This window comes from Polypterus senegalus, unplaced genomic scaffold (genome assembly GCF_016835505.1).
Source record: "Polypterus senegalus isolate Bchr_013 unplaced genomic scaffold, ASM1683550v1 scaffold_5160, whole genome shotgun sequence".
Lineage (NCBI taxonomy): Eukaryota > Metazoa > Chordata > Cladistia > Polypteriformes > Polypteridae > Polypterus > Polypterus senegalus.
In genome coordinates, this window is record NW_024381681.1 from 198,345 (window position 1) to 218,485 (window position 20,141).

At 39.7% G+C, this 20,141-nt stretch overlaps 1 protein-coding gene across 2 annotated transcripts in view; it reads left to right on the top strand.

Moving 5' to 3' along the window:
• The first annotated feature begins 532 nt into the window (after window positions 1-532).
• LOC120520792 (NACHT, LRR and PYD domains-containing protein 3-like) overlaps window positions 533-20,141 on the top strand; it is a 69,306-nt gene continuing 49,697 nt past the window's right edge. The window contains exons 1-5 of one of the 2 annotated variants that reach the window (XM_039742875.1): window positions 533-753; window positions 9,292-9,396; window positions 9,489-9,515; window positions 15,426-15,464; window positions 18,562-18,579. In XM_039742875.1, the coding sequence (XP_039598809.1) occupies window positions 633-753; window positions 9,292-9,396; window positions 9,489-9,515; window positions 15,426-15,464; window positions 18,562-18,579 (310 nt within the window). In that variant the 5' untranslated portion in view covers window positions 533-632. The remainder of the gene's footprint in view (window positions 754-9,291; window positions 9,397-9,488; window positions 9,516-15,425; window positions 15,465-18,561; window positions 18,580-20,141) is intronic. The other variant, XM_039742876.1, reaches the window with a different exon arrangement.

The following is a 20,141-nucleotide window of genomic DNA, read 5'->3' on the forward strand; positions in this document are numbered from 1 at the left end:
CAGTAGATGAAAGCAGCATTAATACTACCACATGTCTACTAATGAAAGATGACTGAAGTGGTTACACTGAGAGTAAATAATAAAAAATAAGTGTGTAAGACAGAGTGTGGTGGAGTCACCATGGGCAGCTTGAAGATCCCAGGGCCTCATCTTAAGAGGCTTAAAGAAAAGCAAGTCAGGATTACAATCATAGCAAGCAACACCTCAATCCTGTTTGGCCTTCATCTCCTACTGATAAATTCCTTATGGCTCACCAGACCAGAAATGTTAAATGTTAAACCAGTTATTCCTGATTTTATGCTTTATGTTCTTTTTTTGTCTCCAATTCCTTCCTTAAGTAGCGACTCCTTTAATCAAAATACACAGTGTGCTTTCTAACAGTTTAATTCTTATATCCTTTCACAATAGACTGCCATGTTGCCTCTTCCTCTGTGCCCCTCTCATTGTTCTCTTTCTTGTGTCTTTGCTAGTTTTGGGTGACCAGCCCTCCATTTCTATCAGCTCTACAGAAGACCAGCAGACCAGACTGGAGTGCAAGGCTGACAAGTGGGGCACCACACCAGACGTGACCTGGAGGAACATGAATGGAGTGGACATGACGTCTGAGTCCAGTGTCACTGAAGAGCGGGACAATGAGGGGATTTCTCAGAGTCAGCAGCTTCATCCCCATCAAGCAGGAGTTCAATGTGTTCTCCTGTCTGATGAGAAGTAAAGTGCCAAAGCCTGACTGGCATTCAGGCCTTACTGTCTACGGTGAGTACTCTGAGTTTATGGCCTCCTCATGTCACTAGCTCTGAACTGCTGTGACTTCCAGAAGGTTGATTTCTCAACTGCATTTCAGCGCTGAGGCTGAATGGCAACTCCAAACTGAACCCAGTATGACTGATGGTGTGTGTGAAGTGGGCCTTGTGAGGAACTGCTGCTTCATCCAGGACTATTTCCTGCCTTGCATCCAGTGCTGCTGGGGTTGGCTTCAGGACACCGGGACTCTGAAATGAATGAAGTGAGTTTGAGAAATAATTACTGAATGATTGATCTTAATGAATAAAACTATTTCTGAACAATTTACATTGATGCACAAAAAACAGAATTAAAATCAAATCAACCTTTATTTGACACATATAAATTGTACACACTGTATAATATGAAATGAAGGCCTAGTTGCTCAACTCTAAGACTTATCATTACAGAAGAAAAAAATGGACAATAACAATAATATAATAATAATCAGCTTTTAAAAAATATTAGTAAAAATCATTTTTAAATATCAACAGTACTACTCATTATAAAACTTACACAAAAGAGTGAACAATAGGGCATCGTGGACCCTTAGATGCTTTTCATTATTCAAGATGTGGATGGACGGTGGTCAGAAGCTCCACCTCAGTGTCTCTTCTCTTCACACAGAGTTTACCTGACTGCCTGGATGGCTGATGTCACTGATAATTTTCTTCACCTTGGTCTGACATGGCTTGGTGTAGATGTCCTCAAAGTTATGGAGTGCACCCCCAGTGGTGTCATCAGTTAACTACACCACCATTTGTAGAGCTTTGAGGTCCTGCTCCCTGTTGTTCCCAAACCAGGCGGTGATACTTCCTGTCAAAATATGGTGGATGTGTAGAAATTCCATGCTATCTAGGCGAGCAGTCTGTAAACCTTGAGGCGTCTGAGGTGCTACAGATGTTGTTGTGCCTTCTTCACCAAGGTTTAAAATTGCTTGGACCAGGTCAAGTCCTCTGTGATGTGGAAACTGAGGTATCTAAAACTGTCCACCCTCTCCACTGAAATGTTGTTAATGCTGAGGGGGTGCTAAGGCCTCTACTGTTTCACCCGAAGTCCACAATCAGCTCCTTTGTCTTGCTGACATTCCATAGCCCATAAATCAAGAAAAAAGTCAGGCAGGTGAAAGGAAGCTGAAGAAACCAGACAGTGAGCTTTAGTTAGTTTTTGTGCCACAGGCACTAACCGGTATGAGTGGTGGTCCACTGGTAGCTTTAAGCACACTGTGTGATGCCATGGACTTAAAACCAAGTTCATAGTGGCTCTGAGCTCTTTAAATGTTCTGTCTGGAGATCAAGTGAACTAAAAAGGAAGATGGAGAAGAGCAGGAGACAGTAAGGTTTGGTTGGAAACTGCTGTTAGAAATGAATGATTCCAGCCAGGGACAGTTGAACTGAGAATATGAAGAAAGAACAAGTTGGGGATTTAAGTAAGAGAACACCAGAGGACGAAAACACACCATCACCACTGCGAGCTTCATCTCAATGATGTCAGAAGTTTAAGGTGTCCCAGACCACCACCTGGTGCTGATTTATTCTCTCTGCCTGCTTTTACCAGTCAACACATTGTAACATTGCATAATGTGAAAGTTGGAGATGCTAATCATTTCCTATCTGTCTTATCTACTGTCCTGTCTGTCCATTGTGATGCACAGAAGAATATGTGGACCTTTATAACCTTATGAAACTAGACAATCTTAACAAGGATGCCCCAAGAAGACATGCACAGTATCCTTCTGTCTTTCAGCTCTATGGTTTACTATTCCAGAGCTCTTCAAACACATCTTGAGACTGAACATCTATTGTAAATCACTGTATCCATGTCATTTTCAGCAATAAATAAATCTACAGGATTTGTGTGAGTCTAACCTGTTGAAGGAAGTCCTGCTGTGCTCTTCACCTCATTGATGGTCCCCCTTTGTGACAGCCATTCATGGTGTTGTTGTGCTGAGAGTGATTGGAGCACTCATTGTGCATCTCCAGACATGTTTGCCTCTGTAGCTGCTTGACGTGATGGTCCAGCATTAGAAGATGGAGTTTTCTACTAGGAAGCCTCGAGTTTGCTCCCTCTGTTTAACTCTCACATGACAGAAGAAGCAGCACTTTAGATGCGGAGATGATGCAGAAGAGGTTGTGGATTTTGACTATTCCTGTTTGTTTTTTTAGCTTCCTTAGTCTTCTCAGTGTTATGTTTACCCCTGGAAAAACGAGTCAAAAGTGATGAATTAAAAAAAAAAAAAACTACATTGTGCAGTGGCGTTTTAATCTTCCTGACAGGCAGACCCTGGGTGGTTCAAGTGGATGGCTACACCTCATCAGCGCTCCTCTAGTTAGGGCACCATTGCAGCTGTCAGGCCTGAGTGTGAATTAACCTGTTTATCTGTTACTCTTCTTCTCTGCTGATTTTTCTTATTTCTTCTGCAACTTTCACCTCAGCCATCAAACATGCTGTTAAAAATTACATTAAATGATATGTTTGGTGTTTAAAATCTAAGTTATTTTTACAATCATGGGATGCATTAATGTGCCACAGTAAAGTGTGTTCTTAAGTGAAGCATTTTTAATAATTTTGACATAATATTTGGCCTGTTGTGTTTTAAAACAGTGTCCATGGGGCCTCAGTCTGAACAAAAAAACAGAAGTCTTAAAAGTTACCTTTAAAGTGGTAAAGATGTGACATCATTGGCACAACAATATTTATGCCAGTACTGCACAGAACACTTTGTCCAAGACTGTGGATGTTCTGAGAAAAAAAAAACTTGATGTGCTTTCATTTTTGTTCTCTGGTTAACACACTGACTGCTGGACCATTTATTACCAAGCGTGTATGTCTATGCATATTTGGTCTGGACACTTGAGGGCGCTGTTGCCCCTATGAAACCCAACAGACAGATGCTTTGGACACAGGTTTAACACTAGAATTACCAGAGCCTTTGAAAAAACTTGTAGATCTGTCCCACCTTAAATCGCTTCTCACCTCTACATCAGCGTCTTTTGTCCTGTAAATGTGTCGATAAGCAGCAAACAGCCTACTATCACATCCCCCCACTGCCGCACAGTTGTCTCATCTCAAGTCTGTTTACCTGCGTGTCAGTTGCTTACAGTTGTATAGAGTGAGAAGTCAAGCAAAATGACACCTTTTATAAATACTATATCGTTATTGGGAACACTTGCATTTCATGTGTGTTCTTTGTCTACAATGATCTATGTAAACACATCGTTAAAATAGAAACTTTTTTTTTTATTTATTATATTTTTATTAATTTTATTGTAATCCATACAAATTAATCAAGTTTTACAAAAAAAAAATTAGTTAAGAACAGATCGATCCCCACCCTGAGAGAGAGAGCAAGCCAAACGGTGTAAAATTTAAGGCTTTAAAATACCTAAATTAATAAATTCTCTGTGCTTTATAAACTTATTTTAAAATATTACTGATTAGATCCTGCCATGTCTTGAAAAATCAGTCTAACTGAGATCCTCTAACTGAGTATTTGATTTTTCCAATTTCAAATAATATAACACATCAGTTTCCCACTGACTTAAAAGAGGAGAGTTTGGATTCTTCCAGTTTATCAGAATAAGTCTGCGTGCCAACAGTGTAGTGAATGCAATCACAATTTGTTTGTCTTTCTCCACTTTAAGCCCTCTGGAAGAACCCCAAACACAGCTGTTAATGGGTTAGGAGGGATTGTGAGTCCAAGGCTGTCTGAGAGGTAATTAAAAATTTTGTCCAGAATAATGTTAATTTGGAGCAGGCCCAGAACATGTGACCTAGTGAGGCTGTGACTTGGTTGCAACGTTCGCAGGTTGGATCATCGCCCTGGAAACATTTTGAGAGTTTTAGTCGAGACAGATGTGCTCGATATATAATTTTGAGTTGTATAATTGTATGCTTTGCATATGGAGCTCGAGTGAATTCTCTGCATTGCTACTTTCCACTCCTTTTCTGATATATTAATTGAGAGATCTTTTCCCAGTGTCCTCTTGGATCTTTGAAAGGAAGGGATTGTAAAATGATTTTATATATTGTAGAGATGGAGTCTAAGTCCTTGAAATTGAGCAATATTTTTTCCAGCATGGATGAGGGTGCAAGATGAGGAAAATCGGGAAGGTTCTGTTTAACAAAGTTCCTGGTTTGAAGATAGTGAAATGTGGAATGTAATTGTTCATAGGATGCAAAGACGTTGTCTATATAAAGATCTCTAAGCAAGTTAATTCCAAATTTTTTCCAGATATTAAAAACTGCATATGTTTGTGAAGGTTGAAAGAGGTGGTTCTCTTGCAGAGGTGCCACAGATAGAAGCTTCTCCGTCTTAAAATGCTTTCTACATTGGTTCCAGATTCTAAGTGAGTGGAGCACAATTGGGTTATTAGTGTATTGCCGATAACGTGTGTTTATTGGAGCACAGAGCAAGGAATACAAAGAAGTACTGCAGGATTTTACTTCAATTGCGGTCCAAGCCTGAGTATGTTCTTCTATTTGTGTCCAGGTTCTTATCGCCTGTATATTTGCTGCCCAGTAATAAAACTGGAAGTTAGGTAGAGCCATGCCACCTTCTGCCTTTTGTCTTTGTAGGGTCGCTCTTTTGATGCGTGGATGTTTTGAATTCCAAATAAATGAGGTTATTGTTGAATCTAATTGCTTAAAGAATGATTTATTAATGTATATTGGATGTTTTGAAATAAAAAGGAGCTTAGGAAGAATATTCATCTTAACAGTGTTAATTCTTCCAGCTAGTGTGAGATGAAGGGTTGACCATCTATGCAAGTCTTGTTTAATTTTTTCCATGCAGACGGCGAAATTTTGTTGATAAAGAGCTTTATGTTTACTTGTGATGTTTACCCCTAGGTATTTAAACTGTTCTGCAATGATAAAAGGTAGGGTGTCTAATCTAATATTATATGCTTGAGAATTCACTGGAAAGAGTACACTTTTATTCAGATTAATTCTGAGACCAGAGAGCTTTTGAAATTCTGTGAGTGCTGCTAAGACTGCAGGCACAGAATTTTCTGGGTCCGATATATACAGTACCATGTCATCTGCATATAATGAGATTTTCTGTTCCAGTCCTTCTCTGCTAATCCCCTTTATCTGATCAGTATTTCGACAATGTATTGCCAGTGGTTCAATGGCAATTGCAAACAGCAGCGGTGACAAGGGCATCCTTGTCTGTGCCACGCTCTAGTTTAAAGTAGTCTGAGCAAATGTTATTGATGCAAACTGAAGCTTCTGGGTTAGTATACAGTAATTTAATCCATGCACAAATGTTCGGGCCAAACCCAAACTTCTCCAATGTAGTAAAAAGGTATTTCCATTCAATCATGTCAATGCTTTTTCTGCATCCAATGATAATAATATTTCTGGGGTGTTTGATTTAGTTGGTGAGTATATTACATTAAACAGGCGTCAAGATTTGAAGATAAGTGTCGGCCCCTAATAAATCCAGTTTGGTCTTGTGATATTACGAGGGAGCACTTTCTCCATCCTTCTAGCTATGATTTTAGAGAGTATTTTAACGTCGTTATTCAGAAGTGAAATTGGTCTGTATGATGCACATTGTAATAAGTCCTTATTTTGTTTTGGAAAGACAGTGATTAGTGCTTGGCGAAAGGTTTGTGGAAGAGATTGGTTATCTCTGGCTTCTGTAAATGTTGCTAATAGGAGAGGAGCTAGCTGAGCGGAGAATTTCTTGTAAAACTCTGCAGGGTAGCCATCAGGGCCTGCTGCTTTTCCACCTTGGAGTGACTTTATAGCATCTAGTAATTCTGATAATGACAGAGGTTTATCAAGTCCTCCTAAAAGCGTCTATTTGTGGTATCTGTAATGTATCCAGAAATGCATTAGATTGTGTATTGTCTTCTTTAAACTCAGTAGTATATAGGGATTTATAGTAGTCTCTGAAAGTGTGCATTATATTTTTGTGTTCGATGATTTTATCTCCGTTCGTGTTAGTGATTACCGAGATTGCGTTGCGCACTTCTTGCTTGTGAATTTGTTGAGCTAAAAGCTTATTAGCTTTCTCCTCATGTTCATAATAAAGATGTCTGGATTTGTAAATTAGTTGTTCAGTTTCTTTAGTTGTCAAGAGGTTTAATTCTGAATGTAGAGCCTGCCTCCTATGTAGAGTCTCGCTTGGTAGTCTGGCATGTTCTTCATCTATTTTAGTAATTTCGCTTTTTATCTCTGCTACTTTCTTGGCTTCGGATTTATTTCTGTGGGAAAGATATGAGATAATCTGTCCTCTTAAGAAGGCCTTAAGAGTTTCCCAGAGTATTCCTGCAGAGATCTCGGGGGATGTATTTGTCTCTAGAAAGAATTTGATTTGTTTGGATATAAATTCAGTACAATTCTCGTCAGCTAATAGAAGCGGTTGAGGCGCCATCTGCGGTGAGTGTATGGGGCTTAGTAATTTAGCTCCAAGATCATCAGCATGGTCTGAAATAACAATAGCATCGTATTTACAAGATTTAATCTTAGGCAAGAAGTTATTATCTATAAAGAAGTAATCAATCCTTGAGTAGCAATGATGTACTGGTGAGTAGAAAGAATATGTTCTTGAATTTGGGTTTAAAAACCTCCAGGGGTCTGATAAGTTGTGATCAGTTATAAACTTTGTAATTATCTTTGCCGTGTTAGATTCCGTTCCCCCTGTGGAGGAAGTCCTATCTAAAAGTGGATTTAGAACACAATTAAAGTCCCCAGCCATTATAAGTTTATGAGTGTTCAGATTGGGAATGGATGCAAATAAATTTTGTATAAATTCCTTATCATCAACATTAGGTGCATAAACATTTATCAAAATCATTTTACAGTTAGATAAGTCTCCCATGACCATTACATATCTCCCTTCAGGATCCAATACTACATCTGATGCTACAAATGGTACTGTTCTATGTATGAGAATTCCCACCCTCTAGTTTTCTTTGTAAAACTAGAATGGAACATTTGGCCAGTCCAGTCTTTTGCAGCCGGAACTGATCCTTGCTTAGTAAGTGGGTCTCCTGTAAAAATACTATTTTAGCATTTAGACCTGTTAGGTGAGAAAGTACTTTCTTTCTCTTTAATTCGTGATTCAGGCCTTTAACATTCCAGCTTACGGTTAACTGTCCCATCATGGAGACTGATTCTGATTGATGTCATTTTATAGTCTTAACTGGAAGTGAGATAGTTTAGGTCTTAATTTCCTATTTCCCCAAGAGTTGTTGCCATGCAGCTTATTATTACGTTGATAGTTATAATTATAAAGATTGAGGATAGATTAGGTATAGATCAAGCCTGCTCTCTTTCTCTCCCCTTAACCCCCACCCTCCCTTTTTGCCTCCCCACGTGAGGCTAAAACCCACTTCACACAGTCGCAGTCCTCTGACATACCCAGAGACAGAGCACGTCCAAAGCACAACAAGCTCCCTCGCAGCGGCGTTTTAGGGTTAAAAAATAGTTTTAGTTTAGTCATGTTTTAGTAATAATTGACAAAATGTAGACATGAAGTGTATAATGTGTGAAGACTGAAGTCCAAATATCAAAGAAACAGTTTCACAAAAGGTACAAATATAACAGAACAAGTGCGCTTCTATTTAAGAATATAACTGCAGAAAAAGAAGCCACGTTAAGGTGCGACATTGATACGCCGATTTACTACACCGCCGGTGGCAGTGGTATCGACTGTTGACTGGTAATCAAAACTTCATGGGTTCGAGTCCGTTTTGAGAAGTGAACTGCTGTAATTCTTACTATCTTATAATAAAAACATACATTTGATTTCTGTCTGTAATAGCCGCTGTAATGTATATTATAAATTACAGCGGCTGTTACAGACTGAAATCAAATGTATGTTTTTATTCTAAAATAGTAAGAATACGAGCAGCTCAGTTCTGAAAATGGACTCGTCCGGGATCAAACCCGTTAAGTTTTGATTACCAGTCAACAGTTGATACCGTTGTGCCACCGAAGCACTTGTATCAAAGGGGTGTCAATGTCGCACCCAAACGCAGGTTGTTTTTCTGTAGTTATATTTTTGAATAAAAGCACACTTGTTCTGTTATATTTGTACCTTTTGTGAAAGTTTCTTTGATATTTGGACTTCAGGTTTCACACATTATACACTTCATGTGTACATTTTGTCAATTATTACTAAAACATGAAAAATGTTTCTGTTTTAACGATGTGTTTACATAGATTGTTGTAGACACGGAACACACATGAAATGCAAGTGCTCCAAATAACGATATAGTATTTATAAAAGGTGTCATTTTGCTTGACTTCTCACTCTATACAACTCTAAGCAACTGACACGCAGGTAAACAGACTTGAGCTGAGAAAACTGTGCACCGGTGGGGGATGTAATAGTAAGCTGCTTGCTGCTTATCAACACATTTACAGGACAAAAGACGCTGACGGAGAGGTGAGAAGCGATTTAAGGTGGGACGGATCTACAAGTTTTTTCGTAGGCTCTGATAATTCTAGTGTTAACTGATCTCTCACATTCTCATCTCTTCCTTCTTTTTTCAGTATTCTCCCCAGGAGTCCCAGGCTGGTTGGTGGTCTTCTGGTTATCCTTGTTTCTTTATGTGGCAGTGGCGGCTTTGCTGGTATTTCAATGGAGGAGAATGAGAGGTGCGTGCTGAACCTACTGCTAACCGTCTTACTTAGGTAATGTAAAGATCTGACAATCATTCTCATGATATTCCTGTATTTCTTTATTCTAGAACATAAAGCAAGATACGACTCCAAAGGTAAGGACACTGCAGTGCAATCCTTCACTTACTCCAAAATCTTTATCAGAAACAAATGAAAAGCTCACAGAGGGTCTCTGGAATTCAAATCAAAAATAGACACAAGTGATCTCCACACTGCCTGACAGTTTATGCAAAATGTAATTTATTTATGAAATGCTATATTTGTTGCTCCAAACTCTTCTTTATTTTTGCATTATCACAAATAATATTGAGGTTTCATGACAGAAACAGAAATTTGACGAGCTATCAGCAGAATGAAGGAGCCACCAGTTTAGACAGAGACGGGCTGTTTGGAAATCCAGACCCTTACAGGGAGGTCTGCCTTATTGGGTTATGCGACTCTCATGTTTTATTATATCAGATTCAATCCTGGAGATTAAATAGTTTTGTTTTGTTTGTACATTGAGTTTGTTTTGTGCAGTCCAGGTTGTGATGTTTACTTGAGTCTGTCCTCAGCGTCCATTTTGTGATGTCTTGCCTGCTGTTACACTTCATTTACTAAGCATCAGTTTGTGGTCTGACGTCACTTGTGAAATTCAAATCTATTAATGGTGGTGTGCTTAGAGAAGCTGCTGTGCATTTTCTTGAGGGCTGCATCTTTTTGCACTCTGTTTGTCTTGTCTGATTATATATAAGGTTCATGTCCTGTATTCAATAAAGAGTCAACACTCTTATGGCCTCTCTGCACACGCAGTATAACACCATGGAGACTCAAGAATATTAAAGGGTGTGGATGTGATTATTGTTTGAAAATATGATGGAATAAATATTTAAAGAAAACAGAATGGCAGAACAAAAAGCCTTTAAATGAAATCCTTCATACATGGATAATAACAGCATTCATTTTTATTGCACTTTATCATACATGACAGTAGCTCATAGTGCTTCACAGTAATAATAATGGCTGAACAGAGTTACAAAAGAAGTCAAAACTAAAGAGCACTTACCTATAACAGCAGAGAATCAAAATGTCCAACCTCATAGCAAAAACTCCAGTCAGATGGTCAAGAAAAAGGGAAGAATAAAAATGACAGGTGGTGAGGACACAGGAGACAAGAAATATCCAGAGGTTCAAGGCAGCTAATCTGGACACTGTGGAGTCCATCAATGTGCCACCATTAACAGGACCTTCACTTCATCTTCCCAGCAGCTCAGGGCGATTCACGTATGCATCCTTGCGCCAGGGGGACAGCAGAATATAACACTACCACTGAGTACTAAGAAAGAAAAATAAGAAACAAAAGTCACAAAAGTAGAACGATGAGAAGAGTCCCGAAAGAGACCCTCAGGGGTATTCAATGCTGATCCAGGGCTGACACTGCCTCCATCTTAAGTGACAATCCACACAGTTATTTGCAATTTCTATTGGGGTCACATCCATAGTCCTAAAAAGCGAACACAACTAATAGCACCACACACAGTAGAGGACACCATCTGAATATTATAAACTGTAGTAGTAACTACTAATATGCGGCACAAGACATAAATAATTCACTTTTCATCTGGTTATGAGTTTAGACCGGTGTGGAGCTTCAACTCATCCAGTTTCACTGCAGTCTCACGTCTTCTCACCAATGATGGAATAGGAGTGCGGACCACAAATATGACTTAAAATTGTTGATTTTAATGTAAAAGGCCAATTTTACCTTTATGATATAAATTACTTTTTGTAATATCTGAGTCAGCTTGACTTGCTATCATTTCTAAAGCTTTAGATTACACACCCTGTCACCTGTAAGGGGAGCACCAGAGCCCCAAATCTCAGACAGATTCAAATTAAAGTTTTATTTTAAAGAGAAACCTTTACAAAGTCTTTTTCAGGGTTTCACAAAACCAAACAATTCCATTATTTTTCTTTTCTCTTTTTCTTTTTCATGCTCCACTCCTCCCAGGCAAGCTCTGTCCTTCCTCAACACCCGACTCCAACTCTCCAGGGTGAGGCTGACAAGCTACTTTTATGAGGGACCCCAGAGTACTTCCAATACTAGGATGTTGCCTGGAGGAAGCACTTCTGGGTCAGGCAGAAGTCCTGTGAAGTAGGGACAGCAAATCGTTTCAGATCCCCCTTTTGGCCCCCACCTAACCCAGCAAGTCTGCCCCATGCAACTACAGTTCCCAGCATGCCCTGGTGGTGTGCGCATGGGTACTCCAGCCCAGGAACGCTGCCACCTAGTGTGTCATTGGATAATACAGTCTTGGAAAGGCTGGCTCCCCATGTTCTTCCATTATACTGGCCTGCCAGGTGTGTGAAGGTCTTCTGTGCATCTTTGCTTGGACACCAGTGTAGCTGCTTTTAATTTTTTTGCTGGCATCTCATGAAGGCCTCGTTTCTGAGGTATGGACTGCCATGTCTCTTTTTCTAGCCACTAACTACCTTGGGCTCCCAACCAGACAAGGAAATAAGGATCATCCTGGTTCAGACACCAGTGTATGCCTGCAATCCATCAAAATCCTTAGAAAGATATCCAACAATGGCTAACAGTCACTTTTGAGTGTAACCTCAGAGGTCATGTGCTGTTTAACTTGTGTGTACTCAGAGACTAAGTAGCTTTCTTAGAGTGTGTTACAGAAATTAAAGGCCACATGCAGCCTCAGAGGTGAAGCTCCATTCCTTAGTGTGTGTTACAGAAGAAACCTTAGAGGCCAGGCAGCTTAACTTAGCGTGTCTAACATTTAATTCAAAGCCTAAAGAATACTCGCCAGATATGACAATTCAGACTGCAAACCTCAAAGGTGTGTGTCCACAGTAAATGGGGTCATATCAATACAGCATGAATTACAAAGATAGCAGGGAATTAAAATAAATTAACAATTTACTAATAGTAGACTCACAATTATATACAGTAACAGAAAATACTAAAGTTATACAAACAATGAAGAAAGGATTACTACAGTAGAATCGCATGGATATGTATTCATGAAGAAAGAATGATGTGTCTTCCCCTCACATCTCTAAGCTTATTCTCTTATATGTCAGGAGGTTAAAAATCATTGAACTGGGACAATGTGTGGCTCTAAAATCTAAGATCCCACCAGTTCCATTAGCTCCCTAGAAATACAAATAGAGGGGAAGCAGGCCCACAGTTTAAAGTCAAAAACCCCAATTATATCCCTAAATGAGCCTACCTGGGACCTGCTCCATTAATGTGCATCATTATAGAAAGATATGGCGGAGACATAAAAACAGAAACAAGTCCTTCTGAAAACAGTCCAGAAAGATTCACCATACCATCAATATTCATTTTAGACCAAACATACCTTTGAAAATATCACACATGTCATAGAAATTCTTAAATTAATTCTACGGAACTAAGAAGACATAAAACTGATGGACTGTCCATTTGGTGAAGTGATGGAAGACCCCAAACTGCTGTGTGTTCCTGGTGCAAGGTGCCGACATGAATCAGAGACTGAGTGTTTGACTAGAAGGACTGCAGTGGAACAAAAAGAAGCCCCCGATGGTCCAGTAATTCTTATTTTTAGTGACCAGTAATAACCAAAACAGATGTCTAGCTGGGTGACTGTGATCTTTGGTTTTTAATTCCTGCCCGTTTCCTGACCCCTGAGGTCCACTGGTCCTCAATGGTGTGCAGTTTCAGGCCTACAATCCTTTCTGCTGTCCTCACGACACACTGAAGTTTACTTTTTGAATGCTGTGCCATGCCAGACATGATACCATCAAGCTGTTCCATAAGAAGATTCAGAAGAAGGTGAGAACTGCTGCTACCTTCGGCTGATGGGATTAAACAGAAAACACAGCAGATCAGAACAAAGCCTGGCAGCAGACATGTGCCAGCAGAGCAGAATCATGAACTAAATCAAATTAAACTAAGCTAGTGTTGCCCACAGTGAAACCTCACATGGTGCACGCTGACTGAAAGCTCCCCGTTTTTGAAGTAACAGAGGAGTGAATGTTTATCACATAATAAAATAAAAGTGTATGGCCTAATGTGGCACAGAGGAGGACACATCAGGTTTTATTAAAATAAGATGGCTGTCAGGCAGAGGACTCTCGATCAATGACCTTTGCACAGGGCTAGTTTCTAAAATTGGACATTTATAAAGTTTTCAATTCAATTAACTTTATTTTTTATTTTTATGTGCTCTTTAAGGAGTGCAGGCTAAGAGTGCTGTGACAGCTTCACAAGTAAAAGTAATTTTAAAATTGACAAATTACAAATTACAAATTGAGTACACACTTATATATTTATAGTAGGAGGCGAGCAGGCATCCCGGATGAGATGGGAAATAAATACATTACTCAGATGGGAGGCCAGAGTGACAACAAAAGCAAATTGGCCAGTGGATTGGAAAAAAAACTTTGTGTCCGGCTGACAGGAGATAATGGACATACCAGAAGAACCTGAGATTTGGAAGAGGTTCCATCCCCAATACACCACGTGGACATGGTCCTCATATAGCAACCCATACCTACAGGGGTGCTTGCGAATTGAAGTCCAGAAGGGCAACCCCGACTGGATCCCTGGGTCTTGTTAGGGGGCTGTTGGGGGAGACCTCCCTATTTTCTCTATGGCCCCCAAGTGCTTCCCAGAACACATGAAATGGCACTGAAAGCATTTGTGGGTCCAACAATAAAGGGAGTCCACTGCCTCACTTCCAGTAAGTCCGAGTGGCAGTGGACAAAACTCAGCGGAGGTGGAAATGGAGGAAGAATTGTTGGTTTATTGTGTTTTATTATAGTATTGTGGCTGGATATTGGAGTGAGGTCTGTGAAGAAGTGCTGAGGAGTATAAAAATCTGTCTGTGGTTTTGGGCTCTCTGACACCCTCTTGTAGTCACTATATATATATATATATATATATATATATATATATATATATATATATATATATATATATATATATATATATATATATATATATATATATATATATATATATATGTGTATATATATACTCAGCAAAAAAAGAAACGTCCTTTTTTCAGGACTGTGTATTTCAACAATAATGTTTTAAAAATCCAAATAACTTTCCAGATCTTCATTGTAAAGGGTTTAAACAATGTTTTCCATGCATGTTCAATTAACCACAATCAATTAATTAACATGCACCTGTGGAATGGTCGTTAAGACCTTAACAGCTTACAGAAAGTAGGCATTTAAGGTCACAGTTCTAAAAACGCAGGACACTAAAGAGACTTGTCTACCGACTGTGAAAAACACCCAAAGAAAGATGCCCAGGGTCCCTGCTCATCTGCGTGAACGTGCATTAGGCATGCTGCAGGAGGCATGAGGACTGCTGATGTGGCTAGGGCAATAAATTGCCATGTCCGCACAGTGAGACGCCTAAGACAGTGCTACAGGGAGACAGGAAGGACAGCTGATCATCCTCGCAGTGGAAGAGCCCGGATCTCAATCCCATTGAGCACGTCTGGGACCTGTTGGATCGCAGGGTGAGGGCTAGGGCCATTCCCCCCAGAAATGTCCAGGAACTTGCAGGCGCCTTGGTGGAAGAGTGGGGTAACATCTCACAGCAAGAACTGACAAATCTGGTCTAGTCCATGAGGAGGAGATGCACTGCAGTACTTCAAGCAGCTGGTGGCCACACCACATACTGACTGGTACTTTTGATTTTGAGCCTCCCTTCATTCAGGGACACATTGTGAAACATTTGTAGTTTATGTCTTATGGTGTTGACTCTTTTAGTGTTCATACAAATATTTACACATTCATTTTACTGAAAGTAAAAACAGTTGAAAGTCAGAGGACGTTTCTTTTTTTGCTGAGTATATATATATATATACAGTATATATAGATTTCTATTATAAAAACAAAGGCTCTCCAGCAGCCTCTCCCAAAGATGGCGCTGGCTTGCACACGTGACTAGTTGTTTACCTCATGTTTCCAGACAAAACTAAACTAATTTATCTTCTCTCTTTTCTCCTCAGCTTTCTTTTTACAACTCTGTTACCTGAAAAAGGAAACTGGTAAGAACAAAAAAATACAAACCATAAGTCGAGAAGTATCTGAAGTGTTTAGTATTAATGCTGATTTTGTTAGCGAGGCCTTTACTTCCTTCTATTTCCACAATTATACATTTTGTGTCGTTTGTATTTTTTATTTCAGATAATATTCTGCTCATCCGTTTACTTGTCTCCTCAGCGTACCCAAGCATATTTTTTTATGACGTGTCTTCTCATTAAACTGTACAGCTGTAGTTCTCAATCTTTATTTTTACAAGGACCCCCTTACTTAAAACATAAAAAATAAAGAAAAGGCATTTTTAGGGATAAATAAATAAATTACCAAAATACAGATTTTGTTACTACAGATATCTTTGATACCAACAAAAATCTCTCCAACTCCCACTGCTTTAGTATGACTTCTTAAAGCATAAAAGATGAAGTATTTCTGAAAATAAATAAATCAAAAGTAATTTTTAAAATGCAGAATTGTTTTCATAATTTAAACACAGGAGCTACCTGATAATCCTGTGGATTGAGCCCTGGAATGACAGCCACATTTAACACAAGTAGAAATTCAAATGCGTCCATTCTAATAAGTAGCGGTCAGTAGCCGCGGTGTGCTGTGCGGACACTAAACGCTGAGTTACTGTTTGTATGTGGAGAGTCCATCAGGTCTCCGTCTGGACAGTGAAGATGCATTTCAATGGCAGCTGTAAATGTAATCCAGCTAAACCATAGAGAATACAGTCTGTATGTGAAACACACTATAAAGGGGGTCCCTGACATACTAACACTCACTGTCGGCCGTGTGTAACATGTTTGGAGTGCTGTTAATGTTGTCCTCGTACATTTTCCATAAGTGTGACATTCCTGCTGTAGCTTGATTTTCAGTGATTTAAGATTTTGACTTGGTTAATATTAATATTTTCTGTCATCTTGCAGTTCCTCTGGATATTACAGGGTTTGCCTAGCGGGCTGCGGCCGGCCAGTTAATAATCACTGCCATAGAGGGTCTCTTTTTAACGTTATTAAGTGTCTTTTGAAATGAGTTTCTTTACCGACAGCTTGTTCCACATCTAATTTGTATTTAGTTATCGTCTGCTCCGCAGCATCTTTAGTCTTTAAGCTCTGGTCTGAGGGTCTCACACCACCAGCAGATACTGCAGAACTAAAATTACTGAGACGCCTGAAATGAAGCCCTTAAACCCACCTAAGAAAGTTGCCGTTCACTTTCAGTACCAATAACAAATGAAACTGTCAAATTAGCAATTAAAACCCAGTCTGATCATTTATTTAATCCATAAACACTTCATTATGCTGTTAATAACTTCTGCTTAGGCAAAAATATAATATCTTTAACTTCATCCAACTTTCACCACGGTGTAGTTAAGGCTGACACAAGAGCACAGCTCAGTTATGGGGTCCCTTGCAGCCTGAACAGAGGGGGGTGTACACTCTGTTTAGTTCTCCATATTATTTCATTTTAACTGTTTTTCTGTATAATGCTTAAAACATTCAATTTATTGCATGGGCCGTGTACAGTAAATGTGCAGCCTGTAAGCGACACTGCTGTTTGTAACAAGTTCAAGAAACACAATTCAGTGTTAGAACTTTATTTTCTTGCCATGGCTTTCAAGGTAAAACTATATTAATAAAATTAAAAAACAAATTCTTAATCATATTACTAGAGTACTGCACTCTCCATCTTCCCAAGGTGAACATACGACTGGTGACGATCTGGAAAACAAATCCCTGAGTGAACGAAACCACATGGGAATCCGCGTTCAGTTCAGTTTGCTGTTGTGTGATATGTATGTTGTGCATCAGTTTATAGTGCTTTACGTTTACTTGGGTTTATTTAATTTCTTTTTGGTTGGAGTTTTTATTATTTTTTTAATAATTTGTTATTTCCTCGTTCTCAGCCTGTTTCAGTTTGTATGTTTGATTTTGATGTAAATCCTCCAAAACTTCATGTGAGATTACATATCAAAGCGTTACATTCACCTCTGGTTAAAGCTGACATTTTTACAGGATCAGCTACACCAAAGATTATTTTATGCCAAAAATTGTCATTATCACCTGTTTTAATTCAAAAGATTACAGTTTCCAGTTGTGTTTTCTAATGACCATCCACAGAAGCCGAGGTCAGTCAGTGAGAAAAGCAGGAACTGATTTATGGCAGGAATGTTTGACTTCAAGAGTGAGGTGCTACTGTAAAGAAATAATGTTATCCGCTGATAAGAAAACGCAAAATATTGTATACAAAAAAGCACACATTTAGTTCTATAGGACTTCTGATACACCTGATTAACTGACGACACTACAAATGAGGCCCATTATGTTAGGAAATGTCCCAGGCAAAGTGTTAATGTGAACTCATAACAAAAATAAATTCACCAGTAAGTACGGATGATGACAATGATGACAAATTACCACAAGATGGCGCTCCAAAACTAAGAAACAGCAAATCTTTTTTTCCCTTTTTGCAACACTGCAGTAGGAAACAGAATCAGAGCTGATGTGAACTGGACAAATGGGCGCCCAACCTGTGCTAAACTCACACCGAGCAATGAAATGCAATTCAGTTCAGTTCAGTTTATTTTGTATGGTGCCCTTCACTGAGTTCACAGGTATGCGTAGACACAAATGCAGATGTTCAAAAATCCAAAATGAGGGGGAATATGCAGATAGATTAGAGAGTTTTAATTATGTAAAGAACATCCCTGTAGTCTCCTCTCACTGGTTCACTAATTACGGAGATATGGTAATCGGATAATGTGTGGATCACACAAACTTAGCTAAATGTCTCCAGCATGAGGGTCCTACAGTGGTCCGGTGCCTCAGTGCTGCTGGGACAGACTGAAATTTTCAAAGGTCAAATATGAGTGAAGAAATTGGAAGTGATTTGTGATAATGGGTAACAGAAGCATGAAGGGGTTTATGATAGAGCAGAGAACTGCTGTTTACTTGGGGGGAATTAAACCTGGTGGTGTTGATGTAAACAGTCAGGGGGCTTCAGTAGTGAAATATTTAAGACAGCAAAGAAAGTCTATGTTCATGATGTGAGTATGATGAATATATGTAGAATTAACTCAGGACTTTCTCTTTTTCCCCACAGAGAAGATCAAAGCTCCAGGTATGTGCAGCACAGTCTCCTCACGTGAGTTAGTGTCCATTAACTTCATTAACTTGACTACAATAAAAACTCAGAATTCACTGGTAAGTTTGACAAGAGGACTTTATAACAGCAGAGAATGAAAATGTCCAGCTCTGGCTTTGTCTCCCAACCGTCCCACCTGAGCTGACCCTCTAATGTCCTCATTTCTAATCCTATCCATCCTCGTCACACCCAATGCAAATCTTAGCATCTTTAACTCTGCCTCCTCCAGTTCTGTCTCCTGCTTTCTGGTCAGTGCCACCGTCTCCAGCACATATAACATAGCTGGTGTCACTACCATCCTGTAGACCTTCCCTTTCACTCTTGCTGATACCCATCTGTCACAAATCACTCCTGACACTCTTCTCCACCCATTCCACCCTGCCTGCACTCTTTTTTTCACCTCTCTTCCACAATCCCCATTTCTCTGTACTGTTGATCCCAAGTATTTAAACTCATCCACCTTCACCAACTCTACTCCCTCATCCTCACCACTCCACTGACCTCCCTGCCATTCACACACATGTATTCTTTCTTATTCCTACTGACCTTCATTCCTCTCCTCTCCAGAGTAAATCTCCACCTCTTCAGGGTCTCCTCAACCTGCTCTCTACTCTCGCTACAAATCACAATGTCATCAGCAAACATCATAGTCCATGGAGACTCCTGTCTAATCTCATCTGTCAACCTGTCCATCATCATTGCAAATAAGAAAGGGCTTAGAGCCGATCCTGATATAATCCCACCTCCGTCACTCCTACCACAGACCTCACCACAATCACACTTCCCTCTTACTTCTCTGCTACTCCTGACTTCCTCATACAATAGCACAGCTCCTCTCAGTCACCCTGTAATATACTTGCTCCAGGTCCACAAAGACACAATGCAACTTCTTCTGGCCATCTCTAAACTCCATCAACACCCTCAGAGCAAACATTGCATCTGTGGTGCTCTTTCTTGGCATGAAACCATACTGCTGCTCACTAATCATCACCTCACTTCTTAACCAAGCTTCTGCTACTCTTTCCCATAACTTCATGCTGTGGCTCATCAATTTTATCCCCCTGTAAGTACTACAGCTCTGCACATACCCCTTATTCTTAAATATCGGCACCACTACACTTCTTCTCCACTCCTCAGGCATCCTCTAACTTTCCAAGATTCCATTAAACAATCAGGTTAAAAACTCCACTGCCATCTCTCCTAAACACCTCCACGCTTCCATAGGTTTGTCATCTGGACTAACGGCCTTTCCATTTTTCATCCTCTTCATTCATGTCCTTACTTCCTCCTTGCTAATCCGTTGCACTTCCTGATTCACTATCTCCACATCATCCAACCTCTTCTCTCTCTCATTCTCTTCATTCATCAGCCTCTCAAAGTACTCTTTCCGTCTGCTCAACACACTCTCCTCACTTGTGAGTACGTTTCTATCTTTATCCTTTATCACCCCAACCTGCTGCACATCTTTCCCAGCTCTGTCCCTCTGTCTAGCCCACCGGTCCTTTTCTCCCTCCTTAGTGTCCAACCTCTCATACAAC